This window comes from Dendropsophus ebraccatus, chromosome 6 (assembly GCF_027789765.1).
Source record: "Dendropsophus ebraccatus isolate aDenEbr1 chromosome 6, aDenEbr1.pat, whole genome shotgun sequence".
Taxonomy (NCBI): Eukaryota; Metazoa; Chordata; class Amphibia; order Anura; family Hylidae; genus Dendropsophus; species Dendropsophus ebraccatus.
This window is the reverse complement of record NC_091459.1, coordinates 38878531-38903387: the sequence shown is the minus strand read 5'-3', so window position 1 is coordinate 38903387 and position 24857 is coordinate 38878531. Positions and strand designations below refer to the sequence as shown.

The 24857-nt window shown below is 41.7% G+C and overlaps 1 protein-coding gene across 1 annotated transcript in view; it reads left to right on the top strand.

The window, feature by feature from the left end:
* Window positions 1–24857, top strand: part of CDK19 (cyclin dependent kinase 19) — a 123093-nt gene that overhangs the window by 79052 nt on the left and 19184 nt on the right. Inside the window, exons 6-10 of the mRNA XM_069973632.1 lie at window positions 583–714; window positions 13388–13531; window positions 15491–15560; window positions 17877–17949; window positions 21813–21910. Of these exons, the coding sequence (XP_069829733.1) occupies window positions 583–714; window positions 13388–13531; window positions 15491–15560; window positions 17877–17949; window positions 21813–21910 (517 nt within the window). The remainder of the gene's footprint in view (window positions 1–582; window positions 715–13387; window positions 13532–15490; window positions 15561–17876; window positions 17950–21812; window positions 21911–24857) is intronic.

The window sequence follows — 24857 nt, the reverse complement described above, 5'->3', positions numbered from 1 at the left end:
AACACCTGACTCTCATTTCACCTTCAAATTATGCAGGAATGGAGAAAATTCTGAAGGGTTCACTCCATACTGGAAACACCTTAGGGCCCGTTCACACTATGGATTCAGGGCAGAGATTCTGATGGCAACCTCTGTCCACCGTCTCCACGCCGAATCCCTCCTGCTGTATCCTTGAATAGGAGGGCTTGCGCACCTCCGCTCTCTGCGCCTCTCTGCTCAAAGAATTGACACGTCAATTCTTTGAGCAGAAAGTGGAGGCACGTGAGCCCTCCCATTCAAAGACATAGCAGGAGTCAGCGGAGTCCATGGACTGAGGTTCCTGGCGGAATCTCTGCGCCGAATCCATAGTGTGAAAGGGCCCTTACACGATCTCCTGTTTTTGATGTGCTAGCCCAGTCATCAGGCAATAATGGTTGGGCTCTCTCTCTTTTACTCTGGTCCATCAACTTCAAAAACTGGCTTGCTGGCCAATTTATTACACCTCTTGACCTGTGCAACAAATCACTTTACTTTATATATATATATATATGGCTCGTACATGTTGGGTTTTGTTTCCTTTTCTTTCTTCTTCTTCTTTTGTAGCTGACATGGGCTTTGCTCGATTATTCAATTCTCCATTGAAACCATTAGCAGACCTGGATCCAGTCGTGGTTACCTTTTGGTACAGAGCTCCAGAATTGCTGCTTGGTGCAAGACATTATACTAAAGCTATAGGTAAGTAATTTAGAAGTTGCTTATAAAGCAGATACACTATGTATAATAAAGAAATTGGATTGTGAACCAGACAGACCCTGATGTGAATGATAACAATCTGTTGATGGTATTATGTAATATGTTGGCACTATATTTATAATACTATTTTACTGAAAAATACACAAGTGATTTTCTAATGACCTCTAGGGCCAGGAATTTGTAAGTGGACATGAGTTGTCAAAGATACAGGGCATATATACTTCATGTACATAACCAAGAGGTGCTCAGAGCCACAGTAGTACTTGGAGCAGGAGCAACTACTATCAAGTTGCTTTACACTAAGCATGTTGGGTGCAATGCTGAAGAGCAAGGTATCACTACTTTTTGTTTTTAATTACTTACATTTAAAGCTTGTTTGCAATACACAATAAACTTTAAAAGGATTTAGACTTATTGGGTGCTGTTGACTTCTTCTAAATGAGTCTGGTTGAGAACCTGTTTGTTGTCCACAGCTGAGACCACGGCCTGTCACTCTGAATTAGATAAGTTACATTCATGTCTGTCTGTCTTTTTTTTTAGTATGTTTTTTTCTTACTTTGTCCCTCTATGGGACTATTACTAGCAACCATTTTTATTGCTTATACTGGTCAGTTCTTTGCTATTGCATAGCACTCATCAGCAACGTTTGCACTCTGCTACTAGAGTCTGCCTGAGGCAGACTCTCGAGGCAGATCACCAGTTAGACAGCTCAAAGGTAATAATTGGCTTCCCTGCTTCTGTCATTTATACACTCTAAATGCTGCAATTGCTTTAGATTAGAACATTTAAGGAGTTGATGGTGGTCAACAGCGCAGTTGTTGCTGTCCTTCCATTGACTGTAAATAGATGCAGACCTCCTCTCCAAATTCCAGCAGGTATAACAGGCGCAGCTACTCCCAACAGATGTAAAAAAACTACTTTATTGAAATAATAAAAACATGTATAAAAGGCTCAGCATTACGCGTTTCTAGACCGGACTGGTCTCTTCATCAGATGCTTAGTTAATACAGTGGGAAGTAGCCATATTTAAATCCAACAAGAGGAAGTGACATCACAAGTAGGAGGATACAGAGTATATATAAACCCATAAGTATACACACATATATACAAAAATACACACATATAAATGCATACAGACATACACATATACATGGACCCAAAGCCAGAATTCATATATATAGCAAAAAAGGATGACAAATTATTTGATGCCATCTATGCACATCCTCCTACTTGTGATGTCACTTCATCTTGTTGGATTTAAATATGGCTACTTCCCACTGTATTAACTAAGCATCTGATGAAGAGACCAGTCCGGTCTAGAAACGCATAATGCTGAGCCTTTTATACATGTTTTTATTATTTCAATAAAGTAGTTTTTTACATCATCTGTTGGGAGTAGCTGCGCCTGTTATACCTGCTGGAATTTGGAGAGGAGGTCTGCATCTTGTTACGGCCCTGGCGTGGGTTTGCAGGAAGGCTGCACACTGGTTCCCTTCTTGAGTATACACATGGAGAGTTGTGCCTCGATCTTGCACAACTTAGCAAGGTGAGAGGGGACCCGGTTTTACTCCGGTACTGGAATTCTGTCCATCCCATTGCAACTGGTCCTGCACATGGAGCGCTGTCTTTGTTATCTTTTTCTCTAGCCTATTGACTGTAAATAGGCACTTTTTTCATGACCAAGTTAATCAATAAGTTACATCCTAAAACAAATAAATCAAAAAATAAAAATTGTCCTAAAGAAGATAAGCCCTTATATGACTGAAAAAAGAAATGCACTGGAGTGAGCACCAGTAACCTAGACATTGAGATGTCAACGATGGAAGGAAGAGAGCTTAGCTGTATTAGTTAAGAATATCCCTATGAACCAATGAACTTTTTGAAAGAGTGAGTGATTTATATGGATTCTGACACATTTTTACCCTGCATTTTAATTGTGTTATCTAAAGCTCAGATGTCAAAAACAACAGGAAATATTCAAATCAAAAGAGCAGATGAAGCATGCATACTCGTAGCATCCAGGCTTCTGCATTTGACTGCCAGGAAAGATATAATATGCTTTTTGTTTGAGCAGGTGGGGAATATTTTGTGTGATTGGTGTTTAGTTTAGGGCTTTCAGAACAAAACTTTCAAGAATAGTAAAAGTTGCGTGCTTATTGGGCTCATTGCACAGGTGTTTCCTTTCTGAGACATCCATTTTTTAAATAATCATTTTTCTTGCACACACATTTTTTAACTCGATGAGAGAAATCAACTAAAATATAACATTCTTTAGTGACATATATGATGTTCCCTTCCATACACATTGTAGTTTTAGGCATTGCCAGTAATATAAAACCATTTTCCAGATAATCTGAGTATTATTTATTTATGTAGCTCCATATTCTTATTTAGTTGTTTGCATCAATAAATGTAAAATTATAGGGGGCGTTTACGAGTTCCATATGCACCACATCTAACGGACACCAGCCATGCTTATTGTACCTCAATGACTTACAGTGGGATCCATTGGGTTCTGCCATGGTGTGTGTTGTTGAAAAAGATACCACATTCTATTTTTGCCATGAAATGAATGGAGTCTTAGGGTCCTATTCCACGGGCCAATGGGGGCCCGATAAATAATGTAAATGAGCGTTTACTGGGCCTATTCCGCGGGCTGATAATAGTTAAGCAAGGGCTGCAGGGACATTGTTACCGATGTCCTTGTAGCCCTCGTTGTTAAACACCATACATTACATCACCAGGCTGCAGGTCTTCTCCTGCGCTTCTCCTCTCCGGGTCCCGTGCGCAGCAGCAGCTTCGGAGCGGCCTTTCTGAGCTGACAGACTGCTCAGCCAATCACTGGCCGTGGCGGTCCCGGCCAGTGATTGGCTGAGCTATTCCACGTAATGATGCACGGTCGGTGACCGATGATTTAGGTTTGCGCCTAAATGAACGATCAGCCGATAACACGATCATCGGCTGATCGTCGTCTCTATTCCACATAGCGATAATCAGCCGAAACGGCCTGATTCGGCCGATTATTGCTCCGTGGAATAGGCCCCTTAGATATAAATGTAAGCAATCTTACTGGGCATTCACATGTTCCGTGAATACGGTCCGTACACGGAAGATGTGCTATGGAACAAAATGCAGAACTCCCGGCTTCATGATTCATTATGATACCAGAAGTTCCAAAACAAATCTGTATCCGTATACCCACCCCCCAAACCACTGGTACCATTAGTTTGGTGATCAGAAATCCTAGCCAGTCGTGTGTTCCAAAATGTGCCTGGTGCCGTGTTGTTTTGTAAAATTGATCTTTTATTCTCCACCAGCAGTGTCAGTGAGGTGTGGCCTAGAGCATCTGTGCCCTAGGACTGCGATGCCTGTCCTGCGTTCTTCATCCGCCCCCGTCCCCTCCCCCTTGACTGTACATACACCCCCTGATCCGTAGAGACGCAGGTGCACTAACGCTGCAAAGCTTCTTGTTCTAGGCTACCCTGTCGGTGCGCTTTTGCTATCTTCACCAGCATCCGGGAGCTGTCATTTCTGCCATGCAAGTGCTGTGAGAGTCACTACAAAGTGTAGTCCATACATGTCACAGTGCTTTCCTCACAGAAATGACTGCTCCTGGATAAAGATGATCAAACAGCGTTGATGTTTAGGTTTGTACGAACTTGAACCATCGGTGTTTGACTCCCACAGTCTGCCCGTTCCGTGGGGAAGGTGGAGACAGCCCGAGTCCCGCCTGGAAAACAGGGATACAGCCTGGGCTATAGGTTGTATTCCGGTTTTCCAGGCGGACTCGGGCTGTCTCCACCTTCGCCATGGAACGGGAAGACTGTGGGAGTCAAATACTGAAGGTTCGAGTTCATACGAACCTGAACATCAGCGTTGTTCGATCATCTCTACTCCCGGATGCTGGTGAAGACGGTATAGGTGAACTGACATGGTAGCTTAGGTAAGGAAGCTTTGCATCATCTGTGCACCTTCGTCGCTACGGATCACTCTGGTGGATGTGCCCTACCTCTACTAGGGTTTAATAGAAGAAAGTGAGCTAGGGGCGGAACTTCAGTTAAGAGGGGTGGAGAAGAACACAAAAGAGGCGTCACAGGCTTTGGGCACGGGTTCTCTAGGCCACGCGTCACACCTCTGGGGAAGAATAAACATTTATTTTTACAAAAACAATGGCGCGAGTCACATTTTGGAGCACACATCCGGCTAGGATTTCTGATCAAGCACAACGGTACCAGTAGTTTGAAGTGGTGGGGTGGGGAAGTATACGGATACAGATTTGCTTTAAATCTTCGCACTACTGTACTGACACTGTGTGTCAGTACAGTACAGCATGACACCACACTGTGCACTGAAGAGGGGCAACAACCCCAAAACAGCTGTCTGCAGAAGGGAAGTCTTTCCATTTGGAGAAAATGTTTGGTTTGGCATTGATCCCCAGTCAATGTTCCATGACTCTCAGATAGAGTGAAACACTGACATAAACGGAGAGCTATTTTGCATATCCTTTCTTCCCAGAATTCCCTGTGGAGCAGTATTGGCCAGTAACATTTTAGGCAGAAGATGATAAAGAGGAACATAGTGTGAACATAGTCAAACATTGAATTCAGAAAAAAACATCTCTAAGAATGTGAATAGTTTGAAAATGTATGTGTGTTTTTAAAACTAAAATTTTATTTTAGGGTTCTTTAGTATATCCCAGAAAAAAGTTAGAATAAGGGCAAAAGTTAGTGAATTCCGCTTAGATAACTTTACACTATTACTCACAAATTTGCAAATATTTTGTGGACATTATCCTAATGCCATGGCCACATAATAGCTGACATTTCATTCCATGCTCAGAAAAAAAAAACATGTTGGTTAAACAGTTGATGCCAGCTGCGTTCCTTAGCAGTGTGGAAAATGCTAGATGTGACAGCTCCAGGTGTTGAGTGCTTTATTAGAGGGAGACACTGGGCATTTCTGTCTTGTTTTTTGATGATGACCATGGGGTTGGTGGGATTAGAAGAATGTGGAGTTTGATCAGGTGCAGTCATTTATGTTCTTTATAATTATATTTTTGTCAACACCAGTTATCATCACCATGAATAGTTCCCATCCAACAAAAATGTAGTCAGTGCTCTGTTGGCTGCTCAGCAGTCATATGCAGGACAAACATTTCCTTGATATAATTGATATTCCAAATAAATCATTCAAGAAGTAAATCTGTTGTTTTTTTTTTTAACTTTTTGCAATGGTTTATATTATTTTATGTACCATGTTTAGTCACAGAAAAAAGCATGGAGTTATGCGTGAGATGTTTAAAGGGATTGTTCACCAACCAAAAAAAGTTTTCCTGTAGATGAACTGGTGCCAGAGTGCCAAAGATTAGTAATTTACTTCTATTAAAAAAAATCTCAAGTCTTCCAGTACTTATCCACTGCTGTATGTCCTGCAGGAAGTGATATTCTTTCCAGTCCAGAGAGCAGGAGAAGATTTCTATGGGGATTTTCTACTGCTCTGGACAGTTCCTGACATGGAAATATGTGGCAGCAAAGAGCACTGTGTCAGACTAGAAAATACACCATTTCCTGCAGGACATACAGCAGCTGATAAGGACTGGAAGATTTTTTAATAAATTGCAAAGGTAAATTGCAAATCTCTGGCACCAGTTCATTTCAAAGAATTTTTTTTGTGAACTACCCTTTAAAGTGATATAACCACACATGAAAGCAGTTGTATGTATTTTATGTGAAAGCTCACCATTAAAAAAACATTCGGTCGCTTTCATCAAAATAGTTGTACGAACTAGTTGTATGAATCTCATTTGCTCATCTCTAATTGTAATCACCTACATGTGTTCTTTTTTTTTTTAATCTATTTTATTTTTCTCTATATTTTTTTGTAAATTAGTGCAAATGGATCTTTTTAAATAAATTTGGCAGTACAATGTGTATGTATGTGTGCTTTTATGTGCTTGCTGTAATGACTAAAGATGAGAACAACTCCAACATGTTCAAGTCCGTCCTTATTCTCAGCATTTGAATACTGGTGACTAAAGAAGTTGGATGGAGCCATAGAGCTGCATGGAGCACATGGACACTGACACAGCTTTCCAGGGCTCCCTTGTCAGGAATGTGCAGTAGCCTGGTGTGAACTGGGCCTGTTTGTACTTTTGTGTCACACACCCGCTTGCTTCTCAGTTTCCTGGCAATGCAGGAGATAAACTGATCACTGCTAGACTTGATTATACAGCTGAGTAAGGGGCCTATTCATAGAAACATAGAAGATTGACGGCAGAAAAAGACCACTGGGTCCATCTAGTCTGCCCTTTTAGTATTTTCTTTCTTATTATCTTAGGATAGATGTATGTTTATCCCAGGCGTGTTTAAATTCTGTTAATGTTGATATACCAACCACCTCTGCTGGAAGTTTGTTCCAGGTATCTACTACTCTTTCAGTAAAATAATATTTTCTCACATTGCTTCTGATCTTTCCCCCAACTAACCTCTCACTGTGTCCTCTTGTTCTTGAGCTCAGTTTTTTACTAAAAACACTCCCCTCTTGAACCTTATCGGCCTATTCCACAGAGCGAAAATCGGCCGAATCGGATTATTGCTCTGTGGAATAGAGAGAACGATCAGACGATGATCGTGTCATCGGCTGATTGTTCATTTAGGTTGAAACCTAAAATCATCAATCACCATCCGCGCATCGCTACATGGAATAGCGGGCGCGGAGAGCGACCGACGATTTCACAAACATCATACATTACCTGTCCAGGCGCAGGTCTTCTCCTTCTTCCGGTCCCACGCCACAGCATCAGCTTCAGGGCGGCCTGTCTGAGCTGACAGAGTGCTCAGCCAATCACTGGCCAGGACCGCCGCGGCCAGTGATTGGCTGAGCGTTCTGTCAGATCGGCGCTTGTTTACATCGTTGATCGGGCCCTGCTCAGCCCGTGGAATAGGACCCTAAGTCTTTTGACTGACTCGTTTCTCTACCTGTCTGGAACCTGGAAGATCAGAGCGCTGGGTCCAATGGGGATCCGGACAGGGTTCTTGGTCATCATAAACGAAAGCTGAGGCAGTCTCCTAGCGCTGGCTATTAGGTTTCATATCCTGGTCCCAGCTTCCCCCTGTCTATTCCTGCATTCCCGTCCTAACTCCCTCTGCTTGCTTGACTTTGTTACTTGACCCCTGGCTTTGACTTTTTGACTATCCTATTGTTACCTGATTTTGTACTACGCTACCCTTTTGGTTCTGACCTTGCTTGTTTGACTATCTAATATTGTTTGTTTGTCTGTCTTGTTCTGTGTGCACGTATGTAGTACAGGGAGCGTCTTTGTGGTTGTCCACGGCCACCTTGGGCCCTTTGAGGCAAGTAGGTAGGGACAGTTGGTGGGTTCAGCATCAGGGCTCACTGTAGTGTCTTGTCCCTGCTTCTGGGTTTGGATGGACTCTAGCATGCTCAAGTTGCAGTAATAATATAAGGCTGTCTTATGTCTTTGTTCAGTTGTGTGGAATACATTGTCACTTAGGAAACAACAGGAAATAAATAATGGTGATGTCTGCTCACCCACTGCACTGCTCACATTTTCCTGAAAGTCATTTCAGGTAACAGATACCAGAAATAGCTGATGGATTCTTTATCTGAAATGTGCTTGGCCATTTGCCAGTCACACCATACTGAGTGAGTAGCATCTGGCTCCTTGGCTTGATCTCCATATGTATGAGTAGCAGTAGCAGACTTAAATGGTTTGCGTTTCATCACATTAAAGACTTTATATACTGTATTTTTGTTGACAAAATGACTTGATATGCACTGAGTATTTTAACATTCATTACAGTGTCACCCTCCTTAAATACTTGCTTGACTTTTTAGCATGGCTATACTGTATTTGTATATAGCACTGTATATACTGTATTTGAAATATAATCATAACGGCCTTAGAACCTACAAGTAGAAAATTGATTGGGTCTTTGCATTGTTGATTTGTGTGTTTCTTCCGATCATTCACTCTGTGCCAAGCTAGACTCCCGCTGTTATGTCAGGAATGAGTGGAGGAAATTCTTGCGTCTAGTTAATTGTTGTACACAGGAACATTTGCGATGTAAACATTCTTTATTTTTTATTATTTATTGTACTGGGACTAGACATGTTTTTTGAGATATACAGTGGTGACCTGGATTACGAACATAATTCGTTCCAGGACCAAACTTGTAATCCAAATCACTCTTAAACCAAAGCTTAAACCAAACCTTGAAATACAGACAATTGGTTTCACACCCCAAAAATATATTTTTTTTTTATTTTGAAGAACATGCAAAACAAATGAAACAAACATTTAGAAAGAGCTAAATATGTCATATTATAAGTACAACAGGCCAGAATAGAGTAGCAGGTCTGTGTGGTCACATGACAGCAATTAGGAAGTGGGTTTGTGTTCAGCATGGACCAATCAGGAAGTAAGAATCACAGGGTGAATGGCTGAGTGTGAGTGCAGGCAGAATATAGCAGCAGTGTGTATAGCTGAGTGTGAGTGCAGGCAGAATATAGCAGCAGTGTGTACAGCTGAGTTTAAGTGCAGGCACATTATATGCCTATAATGGAAAGGATGGGAAACACCTGTGAGCTCTTTTTGCAAAGTGCTCTCAATCCAAGTTACTCTTAAACCGATATACCACTGTATAAATATATTTAGCTATTTATTACATATTTGTTGAAAGATTGTATACAAGACAATGCTCACATGCTGCAGGCATCATTTAAACTGTGATCCAGTGTGTTGCACAGGGCTGTGGAGTTGGAGTCGTGGAGTCAGAGCTAGTTTTGGCTGGAGTCGGAGTCAGGAAAAAATGTACCGACTCCAGCTTTAAAAAAAATCTTAGAACAATTTAGAATTGAGTTTTGATATGTATTTTTGCTTATCAATATATATCATGATCAACATTCTAATAGGACACTGGCCCTGTTAGATAAGGGTGGTCGAGGAAAAGTTGTCAGTCACTATTTGTCAGTTTGTTTCTGAGCTGAAAGAGTCCATTATGTGGGGGGAGATCTGTGCTGTTCTCTTCCTGGATGCTGGATGACTGTATATGAGCAGCAGTGTAATATGAAGATATCCTGTGCTATATAGAGGAGTAGGAGAAGACATAAGTAGTGTAGCAGTAACCTCTGTCCTCAATGTGATGTTTTTCTTCAGTGTTCTATTGCTGTAGCTCTGTGTGTGTATGTGTGTATGCTATGGCTGCAGCAGGCTGTGTGTGTATGCTATGGCTACAGCAGGCTGTGTGTGTGTGTGTGTGTGTGTGTGCTATGGCTGCAGCTGTGTGTGTGTGTGCTATGGCTGCAGCAGGCTTTGCGTATGTGTATGCTAGGGCTGCAGCAGGTTGTGTATGTGTGTGTATGTACTATGGCTGCAGCAGGCTGTGTGTGTGTGCTATGGCAGCAGCAGGCTGTGTGTGTATGCTATAGCTGCAGCAGGCTGTGTGTGTGTGTGCGCTATGGCTGCAGCAGGCTGTGTGTGTGCGCTATGGCTGCAGCAGGCTGTGTGTGTGCTATGGCTGCAGCAGGCTGTGTGTGTGTGTGCGCTATGGCTGCAGCAGGCTGTGTGCGTGTGCTATGGCTGCAGTAGGCTGTGTGTGTGTGTGTGTATGCTATGGCTGCAGCAGGCTGTGTGTGTGTGTGTGTGTGTGTGTGTGTGTGCGCGCGCGCTATGGCGTGCCCCCACACCCACAGTGACCTCTCTATATTACAGGTATCTGGCATTGTTAGCAGTGCTTCTGTGTGTATGGTGAATATTTAGTTAGAAACATAGAAGATTGTCAGCAGGAAAAGATCACCATCTAGTCTAGTTGTGAGTAGTTTAGGACACGGAGACTGGCTACATCCACTGCACACACAGGAGAAGCTGCTTTATATCTTTCCTCATTCCCTCAGAAGTCGCCCCAGGATCATGTGGGACATTAGGGAGAAGCTGCTGAGCTGGTGTGATAAATAAATCCCCTGTTATATGACTGGCCATTTATGCAGGAGTCGGGAGTGATAAAATTCAGAAGTCGGAGTTGGAGTCGGCGCTGCGCTTTACCGACTCCACTGCCCTGGTGCTGCATATTCAGAACTTTATCACACACTATGTTTGATCACATTTATGTGTAGCTAGGAAAAAAGCTCCTTTTGAAACCAAGAAAACATTGTTTCGGGGTACTGTAGACTCTCAAATGACTATCTATAGCTTTTTTTTATTACACTATTTGCCTTATGTATTGGCAGCAATGACTGCAGCAGTGACTTCTGTGTTTGAGTACCATCTCTTTAGAAGTCTCATATTACTTGCAGTATAATGGAAAGATTATTTTTCTTTCCCCACTGAACTGAAGCTAACTAATCCCTGAACAATTACACAGTTGTATAAACATGATGTATTCCAAAGGACAGTATTTTTGTTCTACCAAACTACAAAGTGTACCTGCCTCCAGCTCTTTTTTAATTGAAAAACAAATGCAATAGATAAATAAGTCCTTTTCAAAATATGAACTGTAAAATCAGACGTCCAGCATTAGCAAACTAGGTAGTGGCTTCATGACCACGTTCATGAATTGGTCTGTAATATTACAATTATTAGAAATATGTTTAGTAGTCAGTTATATGTTTCCTTTTGAGCCATTTAAATTGTTATTGTTATTAATATGTGTTATAATTAGCAATTTTAAAGGGAACCCGTCACCATGAAAATGCTACCTAAGCTATTAGCATCGTGTTATAGAGCAGGAGGAGCTAGACAGATTGATTGAGATATATATATATATATATATATATATATATATATCTTTATGGGGAAAGATTCTGTATGACTTGTAATTTATTGATTGAAATTACTGATGTTTCCATGTTAGATTCCAGTCCATTGAGTGACACCGCCCACTGGACTCCTTAACACAGAATGATCAAAGATTTTAATCAATCAAGTTACAAGTTATACTGAATCTTTTCTTACAAAGTTATATATCAATCTGCTCAATTCTTCCTGCTCTATAACACGATGGCGATAGATTTGATAGAATTGTCTTGGTCACAGGTTTCCTTTACATCAAATTTTTTGTTATTCATATTTTATAAAGATTTCCTTCACATGCTCTTTACAGAAATAAGATTTTTAAAAAAAATCTACAATCAGAAAAAAAAAGATTCGAAAAATTCTTTTTTAGCATTTGGTTTTAATTTGTTAACAATATCATTGGTGATACATTCCTTTTAAACTCCTTAGTGACCTCTGCTGAACATTTAGGTTACAAACCCACTTGGCGGGTCTGCAGCGAGTCTCCATGCTGCGAGACTCGCTGTAGATCCCGGCCCTATACTTTTAATGGCAGACAAACACGCAGCAGGGATGTACATCCCTGCTGCGAGTTTGTCTGCAGCCCACCTTATTAACCCCCCGGCCGCCGGAGCTGATACTTCACCTGATCCCGGCTCCGGCGGTTCCCGATGTCTTCAGCAAGCCGGAGCGGGGATCAGGTGAAGTATATGCTCCAGCCAGCCGCCCGCAGCCCCGATCGCCCCCCCCAGCCCTGGCCGCCCGATCGACCCCCCCCCCCCCCCGCAGCACCGATCGCACGCCCCCCCGCAGCACCGATCGCACGAGTGCGATCGTTGCTGCGGTGGGGCGTGCGATCGGTGCTGCGGGGGGGCGATCGGGCGGCCGGGGCTGCGGGCGGCTGGCTGGAGCATATACTTCACCTGGTCCCCGCTCCGGCTTGCTGAAGACATCGGGAACCGCCGGAGCCGGGATCAGGTGAAGTATCAGCTCCGGCGGCCGGGGGGTTAATGGGGAGGGCTGCAGACAAACTCGCAGCAGGGATGTACATCCCTGCTGCGTGTTTGTCTGCCTTTAAAAGCATAGGGCCGGGATCTGCAGCGAGTCTCGCTGCAAAAACGCAGCATGGAGACTCGCTGCAGACCCGCCAAGTGGGTTTGTAACCTTAAAGTAAAGCAGCTACATTTTGTGCCCAGCAATGTAAATGTTTGGCATACAGGAGCATTGTCCACACCATTCAAAGATAATGCTGATCTCAGCTGTTTAACCCAGGATCAGAGTTATCTCTGATTCTTGTACCAATGCATAGGAAAAAAACCTCCCTCCGAAGAAAATGTGATTAAAAAGCATTATGTACCCTAAAATGGTACAGATAAAAACTACGGTTGACAGAAAAATAATAAAAAGAAGTTGTGCCTCAAACAAATGTCCACAGTGCACAATGAATGACAAGAAAACTAGCATTAGAACTGTTTTTAAATTAATAAAAGTTAATTACCTTATTATAAATAACCAAAAATGGTGACAATAAAACAATTCAGCTGGTTCCTCAAAAATAACCCCTTATATTGTTATATATCTACTGAAAAACTAAAAAAAAGTTATGACTCCTTACAATTAGAGTCTGGAGGTCATCATCCAACCTCCGACTACTGTGGCTCCGACTGTAAACTGCAGAGACCAGCGCAAACTACTTTAGGTTTTATTTTTATTGCCCTTTTCAAGTTAGTGTTTTTTTTATTTGGTTAAATGTAGATATTGCAACAAATCAAAATGTTTGTGGCCATTCTTTTAAATAGTTGATGTGGTAGAATGTTTTGCCAAGGATACTTATGCCAAGACAACTTTTTTTTATTTTAACAGATATCTGGGCTATTGGTTGCATTTTTGCTGAATTGTTGACATCCGAACCCATATTTCATTGTCGCCAAGAAGATATCAAGACAAGTAACCCATTCCATCATGACCAGCTGGATCGTATATTTAGTGTAATGGGGTTTCCTGCAGGTATAAGACTTTGACACTTATTGGCAGATCATTAGCTATATACTATGATGAAGTTTATTCTTTAAAAGATGGGTGCATGTCTTGTTTTTTTGGTATTTGGAATTCTAGAATTTGTTTTAATACTGTATACATTTGCATTTTCCCTATACCTTATTGCAATATGACATATAAACATCTTATAACAGCATAATCTTCCTTTGTCTTGCGTTCCCTTTAACCAGAACAAAACATTAGATTTATTCTGCTCAGGCACTTTTTATTTCAAATATGCCAAAATAAGCTGAACATTATCAATATCAACTCTCAAGCACTACAACCCCTTAATGGCATTGCAATGTCATTAAGGGGTTGTTGTGATTGGGAGTTGATATTGATATATCAATAGGTTAAAGTCCTAGAGGTGGAACATGAACCTTTCACACATGTAGGGCACATCTTGCCTCCTACAGATATGCCCCTTTTTTCCTTCACCTTGTTGATAGCTCATTGTCAAAGTTACCTATAACCACGCTGCTCTGAAAGCAATGGACTGGCTGGTATACCCTACTCACAAAACACTGTAACACCACCACCACTTCCAAAGGCTCATTTGATTACAACAGACGCATAGCGTTGTCCTTGACGTCTCCAATATTGTTGGCGGACATCATTTCTGCCCATCATGAGTTGACTTTCATCAGTGAACAGCACTAAGGCCCACTAGTTACAGTGTGAGCAGGTGTGTCTAGTTAATACAAAACTGCCCTAAATTTTTTGAATGGTACAGTGACAGCCCATACTACCTGAATAACATCATTAATCCAGTGAGTTTACTTCTGCATGAAAAATACAGACCTACTTTCATTTTCATGCAGGACAATGCTCCAGCTCATTGAGGTGTCATCATTGGGGAACGGCTGCTGGAGACTGGGGGACCTCACATGGAGAGGCCTGGCACTTTCTTTAGACCTGAACCCCATGGGATCAGATGATCGGCTGTGTAGAAACTCACAACTCTGTACCCCAGAACCTCAATGACCTGATGGTCGACCTTCAAGAAGAGTGGGGTGCCATGTCTCGGCAGACATTTAGTTTGGCTTGTGATCAGCATGAAACGTCGCTGTCAAGCTGTAAATGATGCTCAAGGGTGCATGACAAGTTTTTGAGACATTGACATTTTTTGTTGGGGTATACCCATCACTGGTGTTGGCTTTTTGTTTCAATAAATTGTTCTATATAAGGAAATCACCATTGCTGCTTCTACTTAGATGCCCAACTATCATGCTATCATATCACTAGTATAAATGTTTTAAGTTTTCCATAAATTTCCATATATATATTACAGTATACAAACACTATAACTCTACACATTTACACTATATCTATTTATATATCACTCTGACCACTGCTTTTAGAGCAGCGGGGGTCTGTAACCTAGACAATGAGCTGTCAAAAATTGGGGGTAAAGAGCTGGCATTTGGGAGAGGAAGGCAAGTTTGCTAAACAAGTGTATATGCAAAAATATTTAGCTTGATGTGTCCTACAAGTTTAAATAAATTAGTTAAGGTGGCAATACCCCTTTAAGTCTGGTGGCATTTGTAAGTAAATATAGATGCTGTGTTTCTGCCAGGAATGATGTGTTCACTGAACAAAAATTTCCTATGTGATAAACCATACAAGGGTGGAAGTGCGCATTCATATCTTACAAAGTCAAAGGTGTCTGGACAGTTTGCAAGATTATCAATAACACTACTGCCCTTTGTTGGGTCATATGATGAGATACTTGATGAAACTACTTACATGAGCACTTGTTTGATGCTGCATTCTGTAATTATGTTTGAGTATGACTTTATATCAGCTACTTTGTTTCCTATCTAGTTATAAGGTGTCTGCATAAATGATCTCATACTTTACAAGTTTTGTTATAAATTGTATTGATTTGTCCCCAAGTAAAATAGTAAAATTTTGCTTTCTGTTCAGATAAGGACTGGGAAGATATCAGGAAGATGCCGGAATATCCTACTCTTCAAAAAGACTTCAGAAGAACCACGTAAGATTTTAGAAACTCTTTGTAGTTTGACTATTTTTGGAATGGGTATACCAGTGGTACAAAAATAAAGTTCTACGTTTTTTGGCCAAAATTATGGCACTCTACAAAACCCCAATGGCCCAAGTAAAAATTAACAGGACACTTTCTAACTCATTCCCAATACACAACGGCACCCGCCAGGGATGCCCCCTGCCCCCCTTATTATATGCATTGGTCATGGAACACTTGATGGCCTCTATTCGGGCAGACCCATGCATCCATGGAATCACGGTGGGGGGTAAGGAGTACAAGTGTTCGGCTTTTGCCGATGATCTATTAGTGTACGTCACGAACCCCGAGGTATCCCTTTCCTTCCCTGATGGACCGTTGCTCGGAATTCAGAGGATGGTCGAACTTTAAAATAAATCTGCCCAAAATCTGCCATTGAGGCTCTCAATGTTTCCCTACCTAATCAAACAGTCTCCTCTCTTTAGACCTCCTTCCCCTTTGTTTGGCCCAATACTGGGATCACGTATTTAGGGAATAAGCTCCCCTATGACCTTTCACTTCTCTTCTTGGCCAATTTCTCCCACCTTCTGACACATTTAGAGATTTAGAGTTGTGGGATCGCTCTGAGTTTTCCTGGTTTGTGAGAATTAGCATAATTAAGATGACCCTATTGCCTCAGCTCTTGCATTTATTACAAACCATACCCATCTCTCTACCCTCCTCATTTTTTCATCAGCTTCAACACTGCTTTGGGACGTTCGCGTGGGCCTCTGGACTGGAATAGGCTGACTTCTAGGAGGCACAGGACTTCCGGACTGTCGCCTGTATTACCTTGCGTGTGTCCACGCTTGTGTCCTGGATATGATCCACAATAAGGGGACCAAACTGTGGGTTCACCTAGCCCAAACAATTTCGTATAAATCCTTAGCTACGCTCCCACGAACTTGGGCCCTCTCATTGTTGGATACTTACTCCATGGGGGACATTTTTTGCGCCGTAAAAATGTCCCAGCAGCTCCGACAGTACGGAGATTTATGTAGAGGCACACTGCCTCTACATAAATCCCATGCGCACCAGTGTGTGTGCGCCAGGAAACCTACGCCAGCTCAGAGCTGGCAAAGGTTCCCTTATCATTTTTCGTTGCGAAAAATAATAAATGAAGCGGACCCAGAGTCCGTGCCCCTTCCCCGTCACACTGGTGAAGGTGGTGTAAAAAGGCCAGATGCGAATATTTTATTCGCAAAACGGCCATTTTACGCCTAAAAATACATCTTTTTACTTTGATAACTTCCCCCCATGTCTTTTTCCACTTGCCATACCTTAACTAGACTCCACATAAGCCGCATGGCAAACTCCCTGATAGATCCATTAGGTCCACTTTTGACGATTACCGACCATCCTGAGTTCCCCCCCTGGCGCATCCCCTTTTTAGGGTTTTCTAAATCTACTCTATTACGCTTTGTCCATGTTTTGGCTAAGGGTGCACTCAAACCCCTCAACTCTATTCTTAAAGAAGATGTTGTCCCCCGGGCACCGTTTGCATACCTACAACTTAAGCATTTCTACTCCTCCAAACACCTTTCTTACATCCTCACTGATTTTGAAAACTTGTGTATGGCTACCTCTTCTCCGCCACACTCGATCTCTACCATTTATAGTCTACTTAGGTAGGTCAGCAGACCCCCCCTCCCTTTTGTGGAAAATGGGAGACCGAACTTGGTAAAAAGTTTACCGAGGAACAATGGTCCAGATGCTTTTTTCTTACACATAAGGGGACTATTGCCACGAAGGCGCAGGAAACCTGCTACAAAATCCTTTCTAGGTGGTACAAGGTTCCTGACTAAAAGACTGAAATACCAAAAATTGCTTACATGCCATCTCCTGCAAACGGCCAAGACGGTATTCCCCAGACATTGGTGATTCACAGACATCCCGTCGCTGGAGGAATGGTTCAAGGAAGTTACGCACATTCAGCATATGGAGGAGCTTCTTGCTGTTTCCCCCAAAGAAGCCTCCACATATACTTCCACTTGGTTTGCATGGCTGGACTTCCTTGCCTCTCCCAGATATAGAACTGTCTCATTGGGGCAATCATAGAGATGCCCCCTTTCCGTTACCCTGAAGTACTACGGGGGTGGGTTGGGCAATCCGGGGCGACCAGGCTTCTAGGGTTTTGACCACAATCAACTTTTACTTTCCTTTTCCATCTCTCTTGCCTGTACCCGGCCATCCTATATATATTATGGTTGCACTACTGTTTTCTAAGTGCTCTTAAGATTGCATTACCAATAAAATATTTTTTATATGTCTACCCAAATTAATTTGCAGGTATGCTAACAGTAGCTTAATAAAATATATGGAAAAACACAAGGTGAAGCCTGATAGTAAGGTTTTTCTTCTGGTAAGTAGATAAATTTTAAAAAATTAACATCCTGTTTAATAAAACTTATCACTTCAGTGTTGAGCTAGATGAACTGTTATAGTAGGGAATTGCATTTTAGCGTGTAATGAGCATTATCCCCTTATACATAAGCTAGCACTACATCGCTGCCACCCACATTCTGGTGCTTTGGTCCCCCAGTGTGCAGCGGCTTACTGATCTTGAGACATGATGTCACAGGCCCAATCAGCCATTTAGTGGCTGTAGCGATGTCCCATGCCTGCCACTAAATGAATGAAGGGGCCTGCAACGTCACTTTTTAAGACCAGGAAGCAGACGCAAACTGGGGGACCAGAGCAGCGAAAGGCATACGGCAGCTTTGGAGCCAGGGAGGAAGTGTATGTTATTGTTTCCTTCCCTCCCCAGGCATTGCCAACAAGGGGTCTTGGCCAGAATGCCCTTTTATTAAATACAGTAATACCATATGAAATAAATAATATACCAGCATATAGGTTGTAAAGATAAAGTCTGTATGGTGTGAGGCCTTGAGTCTCCATACCCTACAGTTACCAAAATACTCAGAATAATGTATTTAATTTTATTTGAATATTCTGGCTCAATATGTATGCCTTGCGGGCCTTTATTACTGTTTTCTTTTTGTCTTATGTTGTCCTATTGCATTTGTTAGCTATGTTTGGAAGTGAACCTTCCTGATCTTAAAAGGGTTCTCTAGCTGATATACAGATTTGTATTTCACTTTTATTTAAAAATCTCAAGTCTTCCAGTAATTATCAGGTTCTGTATGACCTGCAGGAAGTGGTGTATTCTTTCCAGTCTGACACATGCTGCTGATAAGTACTGGGAAACTGGAGATTTTTAATTAGAAATCACTTACATATCTTTATAACTTTCTGGTACCAGTTTAAAAAAATAACTGGAGTACCCCTTTAATTGTGAATATTATCATATTCATTATTTAAGCAACATTTTAAATAAGGTGAATATAGAATGCAACATGCCTGATAATCGTATTCCCTGTCACTTACGATTAGGGGTCACATATATACATTGTGGATATCTAATGTATGAGGGCAGCATTAGCTTCTGACCTGGTTAGTGACTGACTTGTCCTCTGTGACCAAATCTATCTATTTTATAAAGGAAAATAAATGTAAATAATGCAGTTCACAAGCTCTTTAGTTGTATAGACTGGTTTGTTAATAATATTATCTATTGTTGTTTTACTAGCATTGTTTGCATAGCAATAAAAGCTCTTTCCATATAGATTGTCTTATACCTTGTGCTATTGCTAGCTGCACTGCTTCTGGCTGTATTATTTATGACTTGTATTAGAAAGGTAGCCGTATATTTGCTGCGACCAGCTCTGTGCTTTATGTTTGAACAATTGCTGTGTCAGTGCTTTTAAGGCTCACAAATATTTACAAACCACTATCCCATTTCCAATCATTTCCCACAAACCTTGTGTGTTTTCCTGTCATCATATACAGAATGTAACCTCTAAAGAGAAATTAGCAATGTATATTATGGACTGATCAATTATTCAACCCTTCATTTAGGAATCTGAAGAACAGAACATGAATAAATATTGATGGATACTGCAGCAATTATTTCTAGCCTTGCTAATTACGTAGTGAATCCGCAATGCACGGCAATTTTTTAGTTATCGGTTTAAAGATTCTATGCAGGTCTCTACCTATGACTAGTTGAAGGAGAATTCCAGGCAGTGAGATTTTTTTCCCCCAAAACTGCTGGGGAGGGGGTGAGTGAAAAAAAAAAATGTACCTACTTCCTTGGCTCCCACACTGGTGTTCACATACTGGCGCTCTGGTCCTGATCCCCTGCTGCTTCCTTGTCTAGAGAGGGGACTTGGGATGTGACGTTCCAAGTCAGCCAGTCAGCGGCTGTAGTTGTGTCCTGCCTCTGCCACTGACTGGCTGAGCCCGCCTGACACATAACGTTTCAGGTCTCCACGCAGACCTAGATGCAGCTGAGGATCGGGACTCGGAGCAGCGCTGAAGCCAGGAAGGTAAGTACATGTTTCTATTTTCTGACAAATTTTTGTACCTTGCTATAGGGGCTGCCATCTTGTCTGAGCTGTTTTAACAGCATTTAGTGACATGCTTTACAGCAAGTTTCCTGGGCACATAGACGACAATTGACAGAGTCTGACTCCTAAAGATGAATGTTAAAGTGACACTGTCACCTTCTTTTTGCATTCTGACATCTCTACACAGGTGTAAAGGGTACATTTAGCATTTTTCATACCTTATTTTATATCATACGTCATGGTGCTTGTTCAAGTAAAAAGTCATCTTTTATCAACTGCAGATTGTGTAAAGTGGGCGGGGCCTCGCAGCATTAGCGCCACTTAGCCCCACCCACAAAGCCACAGCTGGCCCCACCCCCTCACCGGCCATTGGAACAGGTTGACCGAAAGGTCTAGACCCCACCCCCTTTACGGGCTAAGTTGCGCTAATGCCGCGAGGCCACGCCCACGTAATACAATCTACAGTTGATAAAAGATGACTTTTTACTTGAACTAGCACCATGACGTATGATATGAAATAAGGTATGAAAAACGCTAAATTTACCCTTTACACCTGTGCAGAGATGTCAGAATGCACAAGGGGGTGACAGTGTTACTTTAAACATTACTGTGTGTACTCTGTGACCTTTGAAGAAGTCATTCCTTTAAGAACTGCTATTGTCTCCCCTATCTACAGGTGTCACATGTCGCTGCGATGCTATATAGATCACTTTACAGCAGCCTCCTCTTACTAATAGGTCCCTATTTAAAACATTGCTCCCCATTTAATTTCCAATGTGCGAGGTTGTGTAACTTTATCCATGTGTTGTTCATGGATTGGTGGTACCATTTTATTGATCTGTAATAAAAGTTAGGTTTCAGCTGGTTGTTCCGTGGTATTATTTTTTGAACATGCTGCGTATTGTCTATTACCTAGAAGCATTGTAGTAAGCACAAGCTGAACAAGAAAAGTCATGCATAGAGAGCTGATTTTGGCATGGACAGGATTTAAACCATTAATGGCAAAATAATGTAAAATAATGCACTTAGGGAGGAGGTATTCTGTAAGTATCATATTGGCAGTTCCGTGTTGTCAAAGACTGCAGAGGAAAAGGATTTAGGGGTAGTGATTTCTGAGAGCCTTACAATGAGTCACCAGTGCAACCAGGCGGTGGGGGAAGCAAATCGTATGCTGGGCTGTATAGCTAGAAGTATAACCAAGTAGGAAGAGGGAGATTGTGAGCCCTTTGTATAGAGCTCTGGTGAGACCAGATTTGGAATACTGTGTCCAGTTCTGGATACCTCACCTACAAAAAGGATATTGATAAAATAGAATGGGTCCATAGTCTGGCTACTTAAGAACTTAAGGATTGAAATCTGTATAGTCTGGAGGGAAGAAGAGAAAGGGGGGCATGATCAAAACCTTTAAGTATGTTAAAGACCTTAATAAGGTTCTGGAGGGAAGTGTTTTTAAGAAAAACTAAACTCAAGAACAAGAGGACACAGTGAGAGGTTATCTGGGGGAAAGATCAGAAGCAACATGAGAAAATATTACTTTACTAAAAGAGTAGTAGAAGCTTGAAACAAACTTCCAGCAGATGTGGTTGGTAAATCTACAATAACAGAATGTAAACCTGCCTGGGATAAACCTATATCTATCCTAAGATAATAAGAATGGAAATACTAAAAGGGCAAGCTAGGTGGACCCAGTGGTCTTTTTCTGACAATCATCCTGGAGATCTGCAATTGTGTTTAATGCTGTCCTCCAGCTAGATCACCGTGTGTTGTATGGTCTTTATTTTGGTCTATGGTAACTAAACACAATATTTCATTTTAGCTTCAAAAACTTTTAACTATGGACCCCACAAAAAGGATCACATCAGAGCAAGCTTTACAGGATCTCTACTTCCAAGAAGATCCTCTGCCTACATCTGAGTAAGTATTCTTTATTACAATCACAGTATATTAACTTATATAATAATTAGAGATGAGCGAACCTGGAGCATGCTCAAGTCCATCCGAACCCGAACTTTTGGCATTTGATTAGCGGTGGCTGCTGAAGTTGGATAAAGCCCTAAGGCTATGTGGAAATCATGGATATAGTCATTGGCTGTATTCATGTTTTCCAGACAACCTTAGAGCTTTATCCAACTTCAGCAACCACCACTAATCAAATGCCGAACGATCAGGTTCGGATTAACTCGAGCATGCTTGAGGTTTGTTCATCTCTAATAATAATGTTGTGTTACACATAATATTCGGCCTGCCCATTTTGTTGCCAGTCTATTATGTCCCGTGGAGCCAACAGTCTATGCTCTTGATCCAGTAGCACAATATAGAACAGTGTCATTGACTTTGAGGATGACATTGAAACAATCTGCTCCTGTGTAGGAAATGAAAACGAGTACAATAAGATAAGAGGAGAACACATTATTAAAAATGCCTGCATAATGGAAACAAACGTTATTTCTTTCTGTGACAAAGTTACAGCTTTATGTGCCGACCCTCAGGTCTCTTTCACATATTAGTACTTTGGTCACTATTTTGCATCAGTAAAAACCAGGAGCGGAACCTTTTATAGAGGAAAGGTATGACAAGAATTTGCACCCATGACTAGTATCGGTTTACAAATACTGATGCATAATACTGACCTATGTGCTGCTGTATGAAAGTAGTCTAAGGGTTTTGTATGCATGAAAACATTATTGTAGAGTAATTACGGTACTGGGAGGATATAGTATAATGTATGTAGAGTTATCTATGTAACATCTTTATGGCATATTAAAGGGGGTTATCCAGCGCTACAAAAACATGGCCACTTTCCCCCATCTCTTGTCTCCAGTTCAGGTGCGGTTTGAAATTAAGCTCTATTTACTTCAATGGACCTGAGTTTGAAACCCCACCCAATCTGGAGACAAGAGAGAGGGAAAGTGGCTATGTTTTTGTAGCATTTAATAACCCTTTTAAGTCAGCATTGACAGGATGGAATCCATGTGCTAAATACCCAACATAACAATAAAACCAACTGCGTAAACTTGTGTAGACTGGATGCATTCCCACATTACTTTGATGGGGCGGGCTGAGTTCATTTGTGCCAGTTGTATTATACAGCCATCAGCCTGCTCTAAGGCCCTATTCATATGTTCGTGGTTCTTTCCACAGTTGTAAACCTGCAACTGCAGACAGAACATAGAGCCAACAAGATCCAATGGCCCCGTTCACACGTCAGTACGTGTGTATGGGGCCGCGATCTGTGCCACAAAAAAAAAGCTCAGGTCCTTGTGCGGACCTGAATTTGCGTCATGGATCGCTATCTTGAAGCACGGAGCACTACTGATACACATTCAGGCTATGTTCACACAACGTATATTTTTGAAAAATATTATTAAAATGATTATTACGATAATATACGTGCCTTTGCTGCCTATGGGATCCCAGCCGAAGCGTATACACATAGTATACGCTCTGGCCGGGATCCCTAGCGGTGCCGCAAACTGACATGTCAGTTTTCTGCGTCCGCTATTCAGTGAATAGCGGCCGAAGAAGACCATGTCAGTGCACACTGTGGAGTGACGCTTGCTCCATAGTGTGCTGCAGGGAGTTCTGATGCGGGCGCGCACAGATGCGCCCGCATCAGAACTGTAGTACCGCAGTACTGCAGTACCGGCCGGGATGATCTTTTTAAAGACCAGCCGTTCCGTGACCTAACAAAATGATCTTCATCCCCAGCGCCCCATGTGCTATTGGGAAACAACAGCAATTTAGATGCTTCTAACCTTGTGTTAGTTTCACCTTTAGGGCCAGGTTCACACAACGTAAGACACCGGCTGTTCCGTGTGACAGAACGGCCGATGTCAGTGAAGTTCATCCCGGCTGGTAATGCAGTATCGGCTGGATGAACTTCATTTCTTTTGAACTGGGATGCGGGAACATTCCGGTGTGCCCGCATTCCAATTACCTATAGCACAAAATGTAAAGTGCATCCAGAGCCGCACTTTACATTCCCTGCACATTCAGTTTTGTGCAGCCGCTATTCAATGAATAGCGGCTGCACAAAACTGACATGTCAGTTTTTCGTGCGGCTGCAAGGAATCCCGGACTAAGTGTATACAGAGTATATACACTCTGTCCAGGATTCCATAGACTTCGATGAAATGTATATTTTCAATTAATCATGACCGATGTTGCAATTTGCGTGTGAACTTAGCCTAAAATTGACTCCTGGATTTTCCTGTGTGGTTCCTAGCGTACTGTACGTTGTCCATCTCGGAAATGGGACAAATGTGTTCTATTCAAAATAAAATTGTGCTCCAGATATCTAATACATTATATTTGATCTATGCCGTACATATATACTGTATGTGTATATATATATATATATATATATATATATATATATATATATATATATATAATTTTTTGGGGGGGCCATAAACAGATGTTTTACAATCTCAACAAACAAAAAAAGCTGCTGAAAAAACTGTCTGGAATCACAGCCTCATGCAGAAAACAGCTAATAACAGAGTGGGAACGGAAAAATAAGGTTGACAATAATCAAGCCTTAGGCTTGGTTCATACAAAGTATTTTGGGCAGTTTTTTGAATGAAATGGGATCATAGCCAAAATAACAAAACAAAGAAATCTGCAGCTGCATAGCAGATCCCATAGCAAAGAAAAGCAAATAGCCCTCTTTTAAATGTTCTGTTAGTCCAGGGTTGACTGATCAGTTGTCTTGTCCCAGTCCGTGCTTAAATTTGGGTAGCTGTGACATAGCCTAGCAGCAAGCGGTTTATCCAAAGAATTACCACAAAAGTGATCTCAGAATGTACATGTGGCTACTGTAGTCAGATGGTGTAGTCAGTCAGGTGCTGTGACAGTTTTA